General features: G+C 43.1%; 1 protein-coding gene across 1 annotated transcript in view; it reads left to right on the forward strand.

The window, feature by feature from the left end:
- dph5 (diphthamide biosynthesis 5) overlaps window positions 1–14,920 on the forward strand; it is a 43,602-nt gene that overhangs the window by 15,383 nt on the left and 13,299 nt on the right. Inside the window, exon 5 of the mRNA XM_039767309.1 lies at window positions 1,675–1,795. Within this exon, the coding sequence (XP_039623243.1) occupies window positions 1,675–1,795 (121 nt within the window). The remainder of the gene's footprint in view (window positions 1–1,674; window positions 1,796–14,920) is intronic.

Genomic DNA, 14,920 nt, shown 5'->3' on the forward strand with positions numbered 1-14,920 from the left:
AACTAGGAATGCTCACGTCAAGTGGATTCACTGCACGTTATCATTATAGCAGTGCATGTGCTGTTACCGGTCTTAAATAAAATTGTTGAATAAAAATTAAAAAAGAAATAAAATGCTTTAAAACTGCCACAGAAAGAATGTTCTTTCTGTTGTTTGTAGGCCTCTCTAGGGTTTTTGGAGTGGCTGCTTTGTATTTTGCAGGCAGAAACAGGATTGCAGAATTATTTTCTGCAAATGACAGGCAGCATTTATAGACAAACAAGGTGGTAATCCAGCCAGGCATTGACTAAGGGGGCTGTTTTGTTACTTCAACGTGAAAGCAGCTGCCCAGTTTCTTACAGAAGGGAAGGAGTGTTTGGGTGGCATAGTAGCATTGCTACTTCTCAATAAGGGAACTGGGGTTCATATCCCAGGTGCTCCCTGTGTGGGGTTTGCATGTTCTTGTGATGGTCCAGGTCATCTCCACGATCGCTAGTGGTTTCCAGAAGCCTTTTGAACTCAGGACTGTCTTAAGCTCCTGGTACCCCATGACATTGCTCTGGATAAGTAGGTTAAGAAAATGGATGGATGGATGAATGAATGAACGGTTTGTTGTGTGTTGTTGGAATAATCATCTGATGGCATCACATTGCTGGATCTCTTCAGTGCTTTAGATGGCATAAACTCTATTCACCCACTCCACCCGCTTATATCAAGCTTCAAAGTGTGACCCCTGAATCTGCAAACTGCTGAATACCTTGTTTGCCAAATTATGGTAGGCCGTTTACCTCGATTTTTGAATGGCAATGACGCTGTGTATATATAGGGTGGTCCAGATCTAGTTATGCAATTTTCATTATGCTGTAACCTATTAAGTCTATTACATAGAAAATCAACTGAAAAATCCCGGACCATTGAGAAGTGTGTGAACTTACGACAAGAAGAATCATCTTCGCGCCAAACTGGAATCGTCCCGACATAAATCAAAGTCATTCAGACGATCTGGATCTGCATAATTAGACCTGGACCACCCAGTACAGTAGCTCATGTCAGAGTGAGCAGAACCTTTGAGTTTGTTGCCCTTGCAAGTTTGACTGTTTCACTTGAAAGGAATTGCAAAAGATTTTGCAGTGGACGCCGTGTGACATGGCCGTATACTGGCAAGGCCGGAGAAGAGTTGAGTGGCACCCATCTCGGATTTGAGGTGAAATGGCGGGAGCCATAGAGATCTCTTTAGACTCAAGTCGGTCAGAGAGGCGCAGCTACACACTAAGTCACCCGCCCTCCCACGAAAGGCCTCTTGCAGCTGCAGCATTTCTTACTGGAAATGTCTTGTATAGTACAGTACCTTCTGGCTCGCTTCCTGGAAGTGCACACAGGCCATGATTTAAACAAAGTTTAGTGTGGCTAGAAAATTGGTGGCTTGGGTTATGAGGGCGGACACGTGCTCTGTGTCCCTGACTGCCCCAGATGGCTGCTCCTGTGCTTGTCTTATTTCAGGTTTAGCATGTAGGCAGCCAAGATTCTTTTTTTCCCAGAATTCTGCTGCATTGAAGGATTGGCAGAGTTTGTTGGTGTTAAGAAGTGTTAAATCATGAGACACAGATGCATACAGAGAATGAGAACCCTTTCTGTTCGGTACACTTTAACCCCATTGTGGCCTTTCCTCTTAACTCCTCTCTCTTTTTGGTGCAGCTCTATAATTTCGGAGAGACCGTGTCAATCGTTTTCTGGACTGACTCTTGGAAACCAGAAAGTTTTTACGACAAAATCAAGAGGAATCGACAGAGTGGGATGCACACTCTTTGCTTGTTGGGTAAGTGCTGGATGAGCCCGTCTATTTCTTTCACGTCTGTTTTGTTTTCTTGGTCACCAACATTTAAATCGGAGCCTTATCATCATAGGACTTAGGATTGCCATGTCACTGCAGGCCTCAGAGTTCGCTTTGCCCCCCTGTATCCCTCCCACTTGTACCTGTCCCTTCCATGTCAAGTCACTGCTCTTTTGTCCTGGGAATAAATTAGTGGCAGACGTTCCAGCAGTTTTTCGCCCTCTACAGATTATCTCTTCTGCATACACTCTGCTCTCTTCTGTACTCCTGTCCAGTTCACAGACCTTTTGTCTTTTTTTAAACACAACTCCTTTCTTTTAATGCTGCAGCCCTCAAACTGTTTCTAGTTCTAAAATAGTGCTGTTGGGGGATGCAGTGATTGGTTTCTTTGGACTACGGGCTGCGGACTGTCTGTTGGGAATCCATATTTGGCTACCTTAACTACAATTTAGGATTGGCGGCTGTCTGCTCTCTCTTATGAGGACGAGGATTTCTTACGAATAGCATCTTTAATTTATTCCACATTGCTGGCTTAACTCCGCGGGTTGGCGACTGGGGGAGGGAGTTGTTGGAGTCTCATGTCATAGTTTTAGTGGGCTGCAATCAACATGTAGCGGTCCGGTGCCGCTAAGACTCACACTGTCGAAGAGACAGCGATTTATTTATTTCTTTGGTAGAGATTCTAGGGACGCACCCACACACACTCACAAGCAGAGACAAAAAACAACAGGTAATAAAACAATTAAAGAATGTATTAGCCGTAATAAATGAAATATAACTACACGCTAAATAATCCCACCACAGTCCCCTTATGACGATGTACAACAAATGCAAACAAATCACAACAATAAACACTCAAGACAATGTCTGTATACCAGGGGTCTACCGGTAGCTCGCCACCCCTTTCCAAGTAGCTCGCCAAAGGGTTAATGAATCCTACATAAATCTGAAAACTTGATTTGTCAAATTAGGGGTGGGCGATCTTTCCACAAAATCATATCACGATTCTTTTAACACAAAATCACGATCCAAATTCTGAATTGCAATCTACCTTTTCAATGTGGCAGAATATCTGGACTCAAACTCATCAAGACCTCAGCGACACTTTATTTTAAATATCAAACAAAGTTGAATTCAATTGTTCTCTCGTTCGCTAGCTAAGTGGAGTTAAGGACCATGCCCCGAAGCTGGCGAGTGAGTGAGGATGGCACCTCCCCTCAGCCAACCATTTGGCGCAAATAAATCGGTACCGCAAGCGAAATATGAATCTTAGTGCGATGAGGGAAGTCGCAAAATCAACCGGAATGTTCAAGCAAGTTATAGCAAAAAAGATCCGTTAAGTAGTTCTCTCGTTCGCTAGCTAAACAGGGGTAAAGTACACTTCCCAAGTTTGCAGCGTGACTGAGGAGGGCCCCGCCACTCCCCTCTGGCCACTGTGTCTCACTCGGATTTGCGCAAATAAATCGGTACCGCAAGTCGCAAAATCAACCGGAATGTTCAAGCAAATTATAGAAAAAAAAGCCTGATCTAAATCTGCTAACTGCGGTGGGCTGGCGCCTTGCCCGGGGTCTGTTTACTGCCTTGTGTCCTGTGTTGGCTGGGATTGGCTCCAGCAGACCCCCGTGACCCTGTAGTTAGGATATAGTGGGTAGGATAATCGATGGATGGATAAATCTGTTAAGTAGTTCTCTCGTGAAAAAGCAGACAGACAGATAGAAATCGGATTTTATAAATTATATATTAGTAAACCTTCAAAATAATGTGCAGCTAAAGTCTCCACAGCATTCTCAGCATTAGTAGAACCAGATAACTATAAGAATCTTCACCAAGCAGCTCTGAAAATGTCTGCTTTGTTTGGGTCTCCATACCTCTGTGAGTCTGACATGAATTGTCATGAAATCAAAGTTCAGAACACGACTGACAGACAAACATTTAAATGACTCCACGAGAGTGAACCTGAGTGGCTCCACTCCACTGTTCACCTCAGTGCCAGTCATCTGACTACAGTGATGCCTCGCTATATCGGCTTCGACTTTCACGGCTTCACTCCATCGCCGATTTTATATGTAAGCATATCTAAATATATATCACAGATTTTTCGCTGGTTCGCGGATTTTTGCGGACAATGGGTCTTTTAATTTATGGTACATGCTTCCTCAGTTGGTTTGCCCAGTTGATTTCATACAATGGATGCTATTGGCGGATGGCTGAGAAGCTAATAAAACTCCTCAATGATATACGATATGCTTCCCCCGCGATGCTTCGCATACTTAAAAGCCTGAACAGCACCTACTGATTTTTGATGGTTTGCTTTTCTCTCTATGACATTCTCTGCTCCTGACGCGCACTCCTTTGAAGAGGAAGATATGTTTGCATTCTTTTAATTGTGAGAAAGAACTGTCTTCTCTGTCTTGTCATGGAGCACAGTTTAAACTTTTGAAAGGAGACAAATGTTTGTTTGCAGTGTTTCAAAGTCCCTGATTCTACAACCTCCTGTGTTTCTGTGCAAATCTGTGACCCAAGCGTGACAATATAAAAATAACAATATAAACACCTGGTTTTTACTTCGCGGATTTTCACCTTTCACGGGGGGTTCTGGATTGATCCTGCGATCGAGGAGGGATCACTGTAAATGCACAACACATCACACATGCGACTGGACCTGTGAATAAAGAGAAACAGTGACATGGAACAAAATGACAAATGAATAAGGAGTATCTGTGTGTTTGGAATTGCATTGTTTTGTTTTGACAGCCTTCATGTTTTAATCCAATAGTGTGAGATCCACTAGAAAATTCATACAGACGTACAAAATGCACTTGCAGGTGAACAAAATATTTTTTTATGATGTTTTAATGCAATATGTGAGTTTTGGACACATTTTGTAAATATTCAGGCACAAGAAGTTTATTCAGTTTGTTTGGGTTGAAATAAGCAATGAGAATAAACGTTAGAAAACATGAGGAGCTCTCGGCCATTTTCATTTTGTAAAAGCAGCTCTCAGGGGATAAAAGGTTGAAGATCCCTGCCGTATCCAGTCCAATACAGCAAGAGCAGGTGAAATAATATGGTGTGAAGCTTCCGTAGAAAATGAATGAAACAGTCCTACTGGTAGTCCTGAGCGGCGAGGGGTGAGATATCCAGGAGCGCTCCTTTTGAAGACGCATGACAATTAACCCACCACTGTACACATGACAGGCAGGCACAAGAGAGTCCATTTGTCTACCGTGAAACGGTTCAGGGGCACAATTGACTTTTTAGATGACAGGTTGGACAGAATGCACAAAACACTGATCTCCTCTTGCCTCTGTCAGGCCTCCCTTTTAAACTTTCCCACTGGCCTCTTTCGTCCCCAGCAGCCCCTTTCTTCTGTTCCCATCATCCTATGCGGGTAACCCCCTTGGGCTGCTGGGAAGTGAAGTTCCCCCCACGGTAGCACTGCTACAAACAAAAGTTTGTGTGATGCCAAGGTCAGGGCGCTTTTAACAGGCTGGGTGGATGTAAGCATCCTGGTCTCTGTCTTCACTAAAGGTGAGCGCACGAGCCAAGTGAGTCATAGAGGACAGTGGAGATCTTGTACACACTGTAGTAATTAGCCTCTTTTAAGTGTGTGTTTTTGTCTGGTTGGGTTTTTTTTCACTTTTTCTTTTGTTTATGAGTATTTTTAATTGTTACTTTTTTTTTATTGTTTTGTTTACACAGCACCATTTTGTCCCCGCGTCATCCCATTGAGTTTTTCATCATTGCAGGAGCTGAATCAGTGATGTCACCAGTACTTCACTTATGGATATGGTGACGCATGCTAGGTTCAGTATCCCTTTGGTGGATGTTCCAAACAACTAAACTAATTGGCGGTAGTTTATAATTATTTTTCTACTTTTAAAGCAAACATGCCAAGGAAACACAGGTCTTTTGATGTGTGCAGCAAGCTGCTGGAGATGTTGTGCCAGCCAACAACAACAATATTTATTTATATATCACATTTTCATACAAAAAAATGTAGCTCAAAGTGCTTTACAAAATGAAGAATAGAAAAATAAAAGACACAGTAAGAAAATAAAATAAGTCAACATTGATTAACATAGAATAAGTAAGGTCCGATGGCCAGGGTGGACAGAAAAAACAAAAAAAAAACTCCAGACGGCTGGAGAAAAAAAATAAAATCTGCAGGGATTCCAGACCCCTCTGGGCAGAGTAGCCAGAGTGGTGTTCTATGCTGTGGTCTCCTGGGGTAGCAACTTGAGCTCATATGCCTGAAAAAACTTATCAGGAACTCCCGTGCCATCACAGAGCCAACTTTGGACACACTGGAAGCTCTTCTGGAAAAGAGGATGGTGGCAAAACTGGATGCCATCATGAAAAATCTCCTCCATCCCCTCCAGGGAGCGCTCTGTCTGCATCTTTTCTGTGTCTTTTTCTATCCTGTCCACTGCTATGAGACAACTCTACTTAACGTCCACCACGATGTTCTTGTTGTGAAGGAATCCAGGGCCTTGGTGAGCCCCAAACACGAACACACAAAAAGTCCCGGGTTCCAATAATGGAAGGTTTCATTCAATTCACCTCCACAAAGTATCACAAGCACACAATATATAGGTGTTTTCTCCTCACAATACCTCTCTTCTTTTTACCACCGCAATGCCCTCCTCCAGTTGAGCGTTGCCCTACATCCTCCCAGCTCCGAGTCACCTGGGTAAAGGAGTGTGGTCCCTTTTATTAAAGACCCAGAAGTACTTCTGGTGCCAGGGCCATTGCCTAATGGAAGCATTCCGGGTCATGTGAACGTCCATTATAACAGGGAGCTTGTCCCCCTGCAGTGCCCTCTTGTGGCACCCAGTGACCCCAGCAGGGCTGGTCTGCCAGACTAGATAGATAGAAAGATAGATAGATACTTTATTATTCACATACTCCAACAGCAGCATACTGATGAAAAAAGAGAAAAAAAATTAAAGAGTGATAACAATGCAGGTATAACAGACAATCACTTTGTATAATGTTAACGTTTACCCCCCGGGTGGGACTGAAGAGTCACATAGTGTGGGGTCTCCTCAGTCTGTCAGTGAGCAGGAAGGTGACAGCAGTCTGTCGCTGAAGCTGCTCCTCTGTCTGGAGATGATCCTGTTCAGTGGATTCTCCATGATTGACAGGAGTCTGCTCAGTGCCCGTCGCTCTGCCACGGATGTCAAACTGTCCAGCTCTGTGCCTACAATAGACCCTGCCTTCCTCACCAGTTTTTCCAGGCGTGAGGCGTCCCTCTTCTTTATGCTGCCTCCCCAGCACACCACCGCGTAGAAGAGGGCGCGCCACAACCGTCTGGTAGAATATCTGCAGCATCTTATTGCAGATGTTGAAGGACGCCAGCCTTCTAAGGAAGTATAGTTGGCTCTGTCCTCTCTAGCACAGAGCATCAGTATTGGCAGTCCAGTCCAGTTTATCATCCAGCTGCACTCCCAGGTATTTATAGGTCTGTACCCTCTGCACAGTCACCACTGATGATCACGGGGTCCATGAGGGGCCTGGGCCTCCTAAAATCCGCCACCAGCTCCTTGGTTTTGCTGGTGTTCAGGTGTAGGTGGTTTGAGTCGCACCATTTAACAAAGTCCTTGATTAGGTTCCTATACTCCTCCGCCTGCCCATTCCTGATGCAGCCCACCATAGACATCTCCCTGCATGCCCTGCTTGCTTCCTACTGGGCACTGATATCCGGGGCTGCTGCCACCTAGCGTGGTAGAGGAGTAAAAAGCCCCCCAGCGATGTCTTTCCTTTCCATTGAGCTGTCCGTCCATTTATTCTGGCCATCCCTTCCGGGTCTGGTTTCTCTCTCTTCACTGGTTGGGATGCTTTATTGCCTTCAAGTCTCCCGTCCTGTTAATGAACCATCCCCTCTTTTGGCTGCAGTGCCAGTCCAGCCCATGTGCCATCTACATTGTTAAGTTTTATTGATGGATTGATTGATTGTTTGATTGGCTGTATCATCTGTCCTGTGAGTCTGGATCCTTGTTTTTTATGTTTCTGCTGCTGTGTGCAGTTGAAATTCTCTATGGGATTAGTAAAGTTTATCTAATCTAATCTAAAGAGATGAAGTTCTACATTTAACGAAGGATTCACAGTTATATATTAAATAAACAAAAATAACAGTACAATCACCTACCTGCCTTATGTTTCAGAGCTGGACTCAGCTGGTGTGTGCGTTTCCTGAAAAGAAAATAGTATGAATGGGTGACGAATTCAGACTAGCAGGCACATTTTTTTTTTTTATCTTTTAGCAACATGTAATGAATGCCAAATTTCTGATTGTTATCAATTTTAAAAACAATTGTCCTGTTAAGATACTTGATTATTTTTTTTGGAAGTATTTATGCAAGAGTAGACATATCCAGTAAATTATTCAGGCTCGAGTCAAATGTTATCAAAAGCCAGGAAGAAGTTCAGACAATCAGATCTGATAAATGTCAAGTGACATCCTTAAGGTGCTTCTGCTAGATGCTTGTTTAGCACTTTTCTACTGTCTACAATCTGTAAACAGCATTTGTCAGTAAAGCTATTGTCTGACGTGTTTGATTTTAAATTTAAGTGACATATTGTACAATGTGAGCACGTACACTACCGGTCAAAAGTTTTAGAGCAAAACTGAAAAAAAAGAAATACTGTATCAAAATATTACAAATGAAACTTTTTCAGGTTACAGCCTACAGATATTCTGCAGCAATTAAAGTAAATTATACCTCGCAAGTTAAAGCAAACAGTTTCCACAGGTGTCCCAGCTTCTGTTGATTACTTAAAAACCCTTCTGTGTTTCTTAGAGCAAAGTTGGAACAGACTGTGTTACTACACCCTCTGAAGTCCTATTTGGATATCATTGTATTACACTGTAGATAATGGCAAGAAAACGGCAATTAACAAATGAAATGAGACCGGGCAATATTATTACCCTTAAAGGTGCAGGCCTTTCATTTAGTGAAATTGTAAAAAAAAAAAATCAAAGTGTCAGTGAGTCCAGTGACGTCCTACACAATCCAAAGGCAATTGGAAGAAACTCTGATATGAAGAGATCTGGCAGGGCCAAAGTCACCAGCCAATCAGAAGGCACGTTTCTGATGGTCACCAGCTTGTGTCACTACAGGCACCTCACAGCCCAACAGTGCAGGTCCAGAAACACGTGTGTCAGTTTGTCCTGTGAAGAGGAGACTTTGTGCTTCAGGTTTGACAGGCAGAGTGGCAGAAAGAAAGCCATTCATTAAAGGACACAATAGGGCCTCGAAATACCAGCTGTGGACCACTGCAGAGTGGAAGAAAATCTCATGGACTGATGAATCCGAATTTAAAATCTTCAGTTCATCACGCAGGGTGTTTGTACGCCTTCGAGTTGGTGACAGCATGGCTCCTCAGTGTGTGACACCAACTGTCAAAGATGGAGGAGCAGGAGGTGTGTTGGTCTGGGGTTCTTTTGTCAGTGGCAGAGTTGGTGAATGGCATTTTGAAGATGGTTACCAAAATTTAGCTGTTGTATGAGCAAAAGGTGGCAACTGCGATGAATCAATATCAGAATGAAAGTTTGTACACTTAATGATTCCTTGGCTTATCTTCTTATATGATATGCTGGTGTGGCTGTCCGTTTGTCTGTCCACGATTTTAAATCACCTGTCACTCGCAAACCGTTTGACCTACTGACCTGAAATTGGGGACACATATACTACGTGATGTCTACTGTCTGCTTTTGGGGTGATGATTTTTATTTCATGTGTACGGACGCCGTTCTCATTCCCTACCACCTTCGCTGTCACTTCCCCTACCTCTTCATATCTTAAATCATTCTTGAGGCAGATCGAAGACTTAAGTTCCAGCTTAAGTGAAAAACATACTAAGTAATTGCAACACAAACACGGACTTAATCAGTTTTAACGCGAAAAGGTGCAGACGAAAGAAAGAGAAGAAGCAGGCTGCTAGGGTGGAGAGAAGAAAAGCTGCTCAGGAAGCAACAAGCGCATCAACCTCTGAGCAAACGAATGATAAACGTACAGAGAAAAAGTCTGAAACTAGGAATGCTTACGTCAAGTGTATTCGTGCAGTGCGCCATTACCGGTTTGTTATATTTACCTTTATTTCTTCTGTGCCTTGATTTCATTAAGACATTACACTGTGTGCATTTCCAGGAACTCATCTAAAAAAATGAGGTTTTCTTAAATTTTTGACCGGTAGTGTACAAATTAATTGGATATCCATCCATCCATCCATTATCCAACCCGCTATATCCTAACTACAGGGTAACGGGAGTCTGGGGGAGGCAATCCCAGCCAACAGTGGGCGCAAGGCAGGAAACAAACCCTGGGCAGGGCGCCAGCCCACTGCAGGGCACACACACACACACCAGGGACAATTTAGGATCACCAAAGCACCTAACCTGCATGTCTTTGGACTGTGGGAGGAAACCCACGAAGACACAGGGAGAACATGCAAACTCCACACAGGGAGGACCTGGGAAGCGAATCCGGGTCACCTAACTGTAAGGCAGCAGTCCTACCACTGTACTACCGTGCCGCCCTTAAACGAATATGCCACAAACAAAATGCTTTTTATATGTTAATTAACCCATGCTGTTTGTAGTGATGGGCAAGAAAAAAATTTTCATCTCATGTTTTCAAGTGGACCGGAGATAAAAAAAGTTTCTAGTAGAACCGAAGTCTATGGTGATCAATGTGGAACAACAGCCAAAAACATCTCAGATTACTGGTGTCGCATATTCCACATGTCCTATTATCCAGTCATACGCTCACAGTGTTTCAAACAAATGTACTTTTACCAAAATAAATATAAATAAACTACTTTTGGAAAATGTTCGTGTGAACGAAGGTGGAATGCGCTCGAACGTAACCGAGCGTTTAAATTGAAGACCCGCCTCCCTCCCTCGATCATTGGTCACGAGTGCAGTCCGGTGACTGATTATTCATCAAGTAACATTGCATTTCACGTACAAAGTTCACTGAATGCCACATACAGTTAAAGATAACCAAATAGAAACCTAATCTGGAAGAGAATTGTGCCTCACACTTGTGAATATCCAAGATGCTTCCAGAAGCTGTAGGTCAGTTCACCCGTGCAGTTTCAGGGCCTACCACTACATCATCCAGAGGTACTCGATTTGTGGATATGAATATAAAAAGTGACAACAGGAGGCAGGTCTGCAATTTAAATGCTTGTTCACGTCTGAGTGTATTCCATGTGCATTTACAGAACATTTTTCTGGAATTGGTCTACGTAACACTATTTCAGTAAACACAGACGTGTCCGGAGCATTGGGAGCATATGACTGGAGGAGTTGACATGTCGATCGCCTGACAGATGAGACTGCCAATCATGGACTTCTTGATATCGTTTGCGGTTGTCTCCATAGACGCCTATTTTATCAGAAACTTACTTATCTTCCTTCTTCTTGAAATTATGAGATTAACTGTTTTTCTCTGCCATCACTACTTAAGTATATTTTGTAAGTTATATATGTAATAAAAAAACAATATCTCATTTTTGTGTGCCTTGTATAGTGACACACCACTGGCATCTTTGTGCTTTGCTTCCCCCAACTGCGCAAACCACTAAAACCTTCAACCAGTAAATCGACTCTTTTCATTTGTTTTGGAAACATTCAATTTGTTTTAGATCTCAAAATTCAGGTCTCTGGTGACGCTTCCTATGAAGTCAGTAGACGGATTGGGAGAGCATGAGGGGGTCATGAGGTCCTTGGAAAGGGCTGTGTGGCGCTCCCGATATCTCAGCAAGTCTTTAGAGTCCTGGTGCTTCCTGTCTTGCTATATGGTTGCGAGACATGGATGCTATCCAGTGACCTGAGACGAAGACTGGACTCCTTCATGTGTGTCTCTCCGGAAAATCCTTGGGTGCCGCTGGTTTGACTTTGTGTTGCTCATGGAGTCCCGAATGAGGCACATGACCTGCTTTGTGAGGGAGCATCAGTTACGGCACTATGGCAATGTGGCGCGTTTCCCTGAGGGTGATCAGCTCGTAAGATCTTCATTGTTGGGGACCCGCGTGGCTGGACCAGGCCAAGGGGTCGCCCAGGTAACACCTGGCTGCGGGAGATAGAGGGTCATTTCCGGAGGGTGGGACTGGACCGCGTGTCTTCCTGGGAGGTTGCCAACCGGGATGCCGAGTTGTTTTGTTGTGTATTTGGTGCAGCAACGCTCTGTACCAGTGCATGCCCCCCAACTTGACTTGACTTGATACTGCCTGCTTCTGATATAGAGCATGCACTTTATGTGAAAATTAATCACACCCATCTCAGTGTGCAGCCTTGTTTTTAAACAGATTGCAGAAATGACCAAGTGAACCCTATGAAGACGAGCGCACTCGCGATGATTCTTCTTCATTTGCTCAGAGCAGGTTGTATTGCTTTGTTAAAATATTGTGCCTCATTTTACAAGTGCATTTCTGGCGTTGCTGTTTTTGCGCCAAATGTTTATGGAATTCTACCCACACAGCCCGTCACCAAGAAAAAAAAAGGATGAATTGTCTACTGAAACAATAGTTGCTTACCACAGCAACTGAGAATGTGATTCAGGCAAAGTTTCCTATAAACTGACAGCTTTATGGCAAACCTTTTTTTGAGAGAGTGCCGTAACGACAATGTGTGCAGAGTTCACTTTCGCAGGAAAAGACGTAGGAAATGTGAAAATTTAGACAGGGCTATTTTGATGTTTCTTTCTTGTGTGGAATGTACAGCTGGGTCAGCGCATTAAGAATTTCCAGCAAGTGACTAATAATTGCATGAACATTCGGTTTCCTGGTGTGTACGCTTGCAGCGAATACCTTTTTTGGATTCTTTGGCATGTATGATTGTAAATATTTGATACTGTAATGCAAAAAAATGCCTCACATTGCACGTCTGCAATGGACATGCTGTCATTTCTAAAAGAAAGAAAGAAATTTAAGAAAGAAAGAAAGAAAGAGAAAGAAAGAAAAAGCAAGCTAGCTTTATTTGTCTCCAGGGGGATAAATATAAATTTTAACTTTTTATAGAAACTGTTTAAATACAGTAAGTAAATTTATAAATAGGTGGATACGTAAGTAAATAAATACACACACACACACTTTCGTCTGAACAAAGAAGAGAATTAAAAACAGAGACTTCTGACTTAGCTGTCACAGTCACAGCAAGCCATTATGTAGACGTATTGCTGTTGGTATACAGAAGCCTCCCATGTGTGATGTGTTGTTCAGTTGGTCAGATGACTGGCACTGAGGTGAACAGTGGAGTGGAGAAACCTCAGGTTCACTCTCATGGAGTCATTTAAATGTTCGTCTGTCGTTCTTGTTCTGAACTTTGATTTCATGACATTCATGTCAGACTCACAGAGGTACGGAGACCCAAACAAAGCAGACATTTTCAGAACTGCTTGGTGAAGATTCTTATTATCTGGCTCTGCTAAGCTCTAGAAATGCTGAGCATGCTGTTGAGACTTTAACTGCATGTTATTTTGAAGGTTCACTAATATATAATATATACAATCCGATGTCTCTCTGTCTGTCCACTTTTCACAAGAGAACTACTTAACAGATTTTGATCGGGTTTTTTTCTATAATTTGCTTGAACATTCCAGTTGATTTTGTGACTTCTCTCATTTCACTATGTATCATAGTTCACTTGCGTGAATTCCAGTGAGACACAGCGGCCAGAGGGGAGTGGTGGGGCCCTCCTCAGTCATGGTACAAACTTGGGACGTGTACCTTACCCCCGCTTAGCTAGCGACACACACCAAGCACATACTAGGGACAATGCACCTAACCTGTATGTCTTTGGGAGAACACCCACACAGACACGGGGAGAACATGCAAACTCCACTCAGGGATGACCTGGGAAGCGAACCCAGGTCTCCTAACTACAAGGCAGCAGCCCTACCACTGTGCCACCGTGCCGCCCTTAAACAAATATGCCACGCAGCAGGCTGAGGGGCGGGGCCTTCCTCACTCACTCATCAGCTTTGAGGCGTGTAGCATAACTCCGCTTAGTGAGCGAATGAAGACCAATTGAATTCAGCTTTGTTTGATATTTAAAATAAAGTGTTACTTTAAAATCCATTTATCCAATTAATATCCTTAACATGCATCACAGGAAAATTAATGGAAGGAATTATTAAGGATAAGATTGAGCAACACATGGCAAGGACAGGAGTTATTCTGAACAGTCAGCATGGGTTCAGAAGAGGGAGGTCGTGTTTTACTAACATGTTGGAATTCTATGAGGTTGCAACAAAAGCATACGATCAAAGTGGAGCTTATGATATTATTTATCTGGACTTTCAGAAAGCATTTGATAAGGTGCCACATGAGAGGTTGGGCATCAAGTTAAAAGAAGTGGGAGTTCAGGGTGATGTTTTTAGGTGGGTGCAGAATTGGCTCAGACACAGGAAGCAGAGGGTGATGGTGCGAGGAACCTCATCAGAACTGGCCGATGTTAAGAGTGGTGACCAGCAGGGGTCAGTGCTAGGGCCATTGCTATTTTTAATATATATAAATGATTTAGATAGGAATATAAGTGACAAGCTGGTTAAGTTTGCAGATGATACCAAGATGGGTGGATTAGCAGATAATTTGGAATCTGTTATATCATCACAGAAGGACTTGGACAGCAGACAGGCTTGGGCAGATTTGTGGCAGATGAAATTTAATGTCAGTAAATGTAAAGTATTACACATAGGAAGTAAAAATATTAGGTTTGAATACACAATGGGCGGTCGGAAAATCGAGAGTACACCTTATGAGAAGGATTTAGGAGTCATAGTGGACTCCAAGCTATCAACTTCCCAACAGTGTTCAGAAGCCAATAAGAAGGCTAACAGAATGTTAGGTTGTATAGCGCCTTGATGTGTGGAGTACAAGTCACAGGAGGTTCTGCTCAACCTTTATAATGCACTGGTGAGGCCTCATCTTGAGTACTGTGTGCAGTTTTGGTCTCCAGGCTACAAAAAGGACATAGCAGCACTAGAAAAGGTCCAGAGAAGAGCGACTAGGCTGATTCCAGGTCTACAGGGGTTGAATTATGAGGAAAGATTAAAAGAGCTGAGCCTATACAGTATAAGCAAAAGAAGATTAAGAGGTGAC

The sequence above is a fragment of the Polypterus senegalus genome, chromosome 10 (assembly GCF_016835505.1).
Source record: "Polypterus senegalus isolate Bchr_013 chromosome 10, ASM1683550v1, whole genome shotgun sequence".
Lineage (NCBI taxonomy): Eukaryota > Metazoa > Chordata > Cladistia > Polypteriformes > Polypteridae > Polypterus > Polypterus senegalus.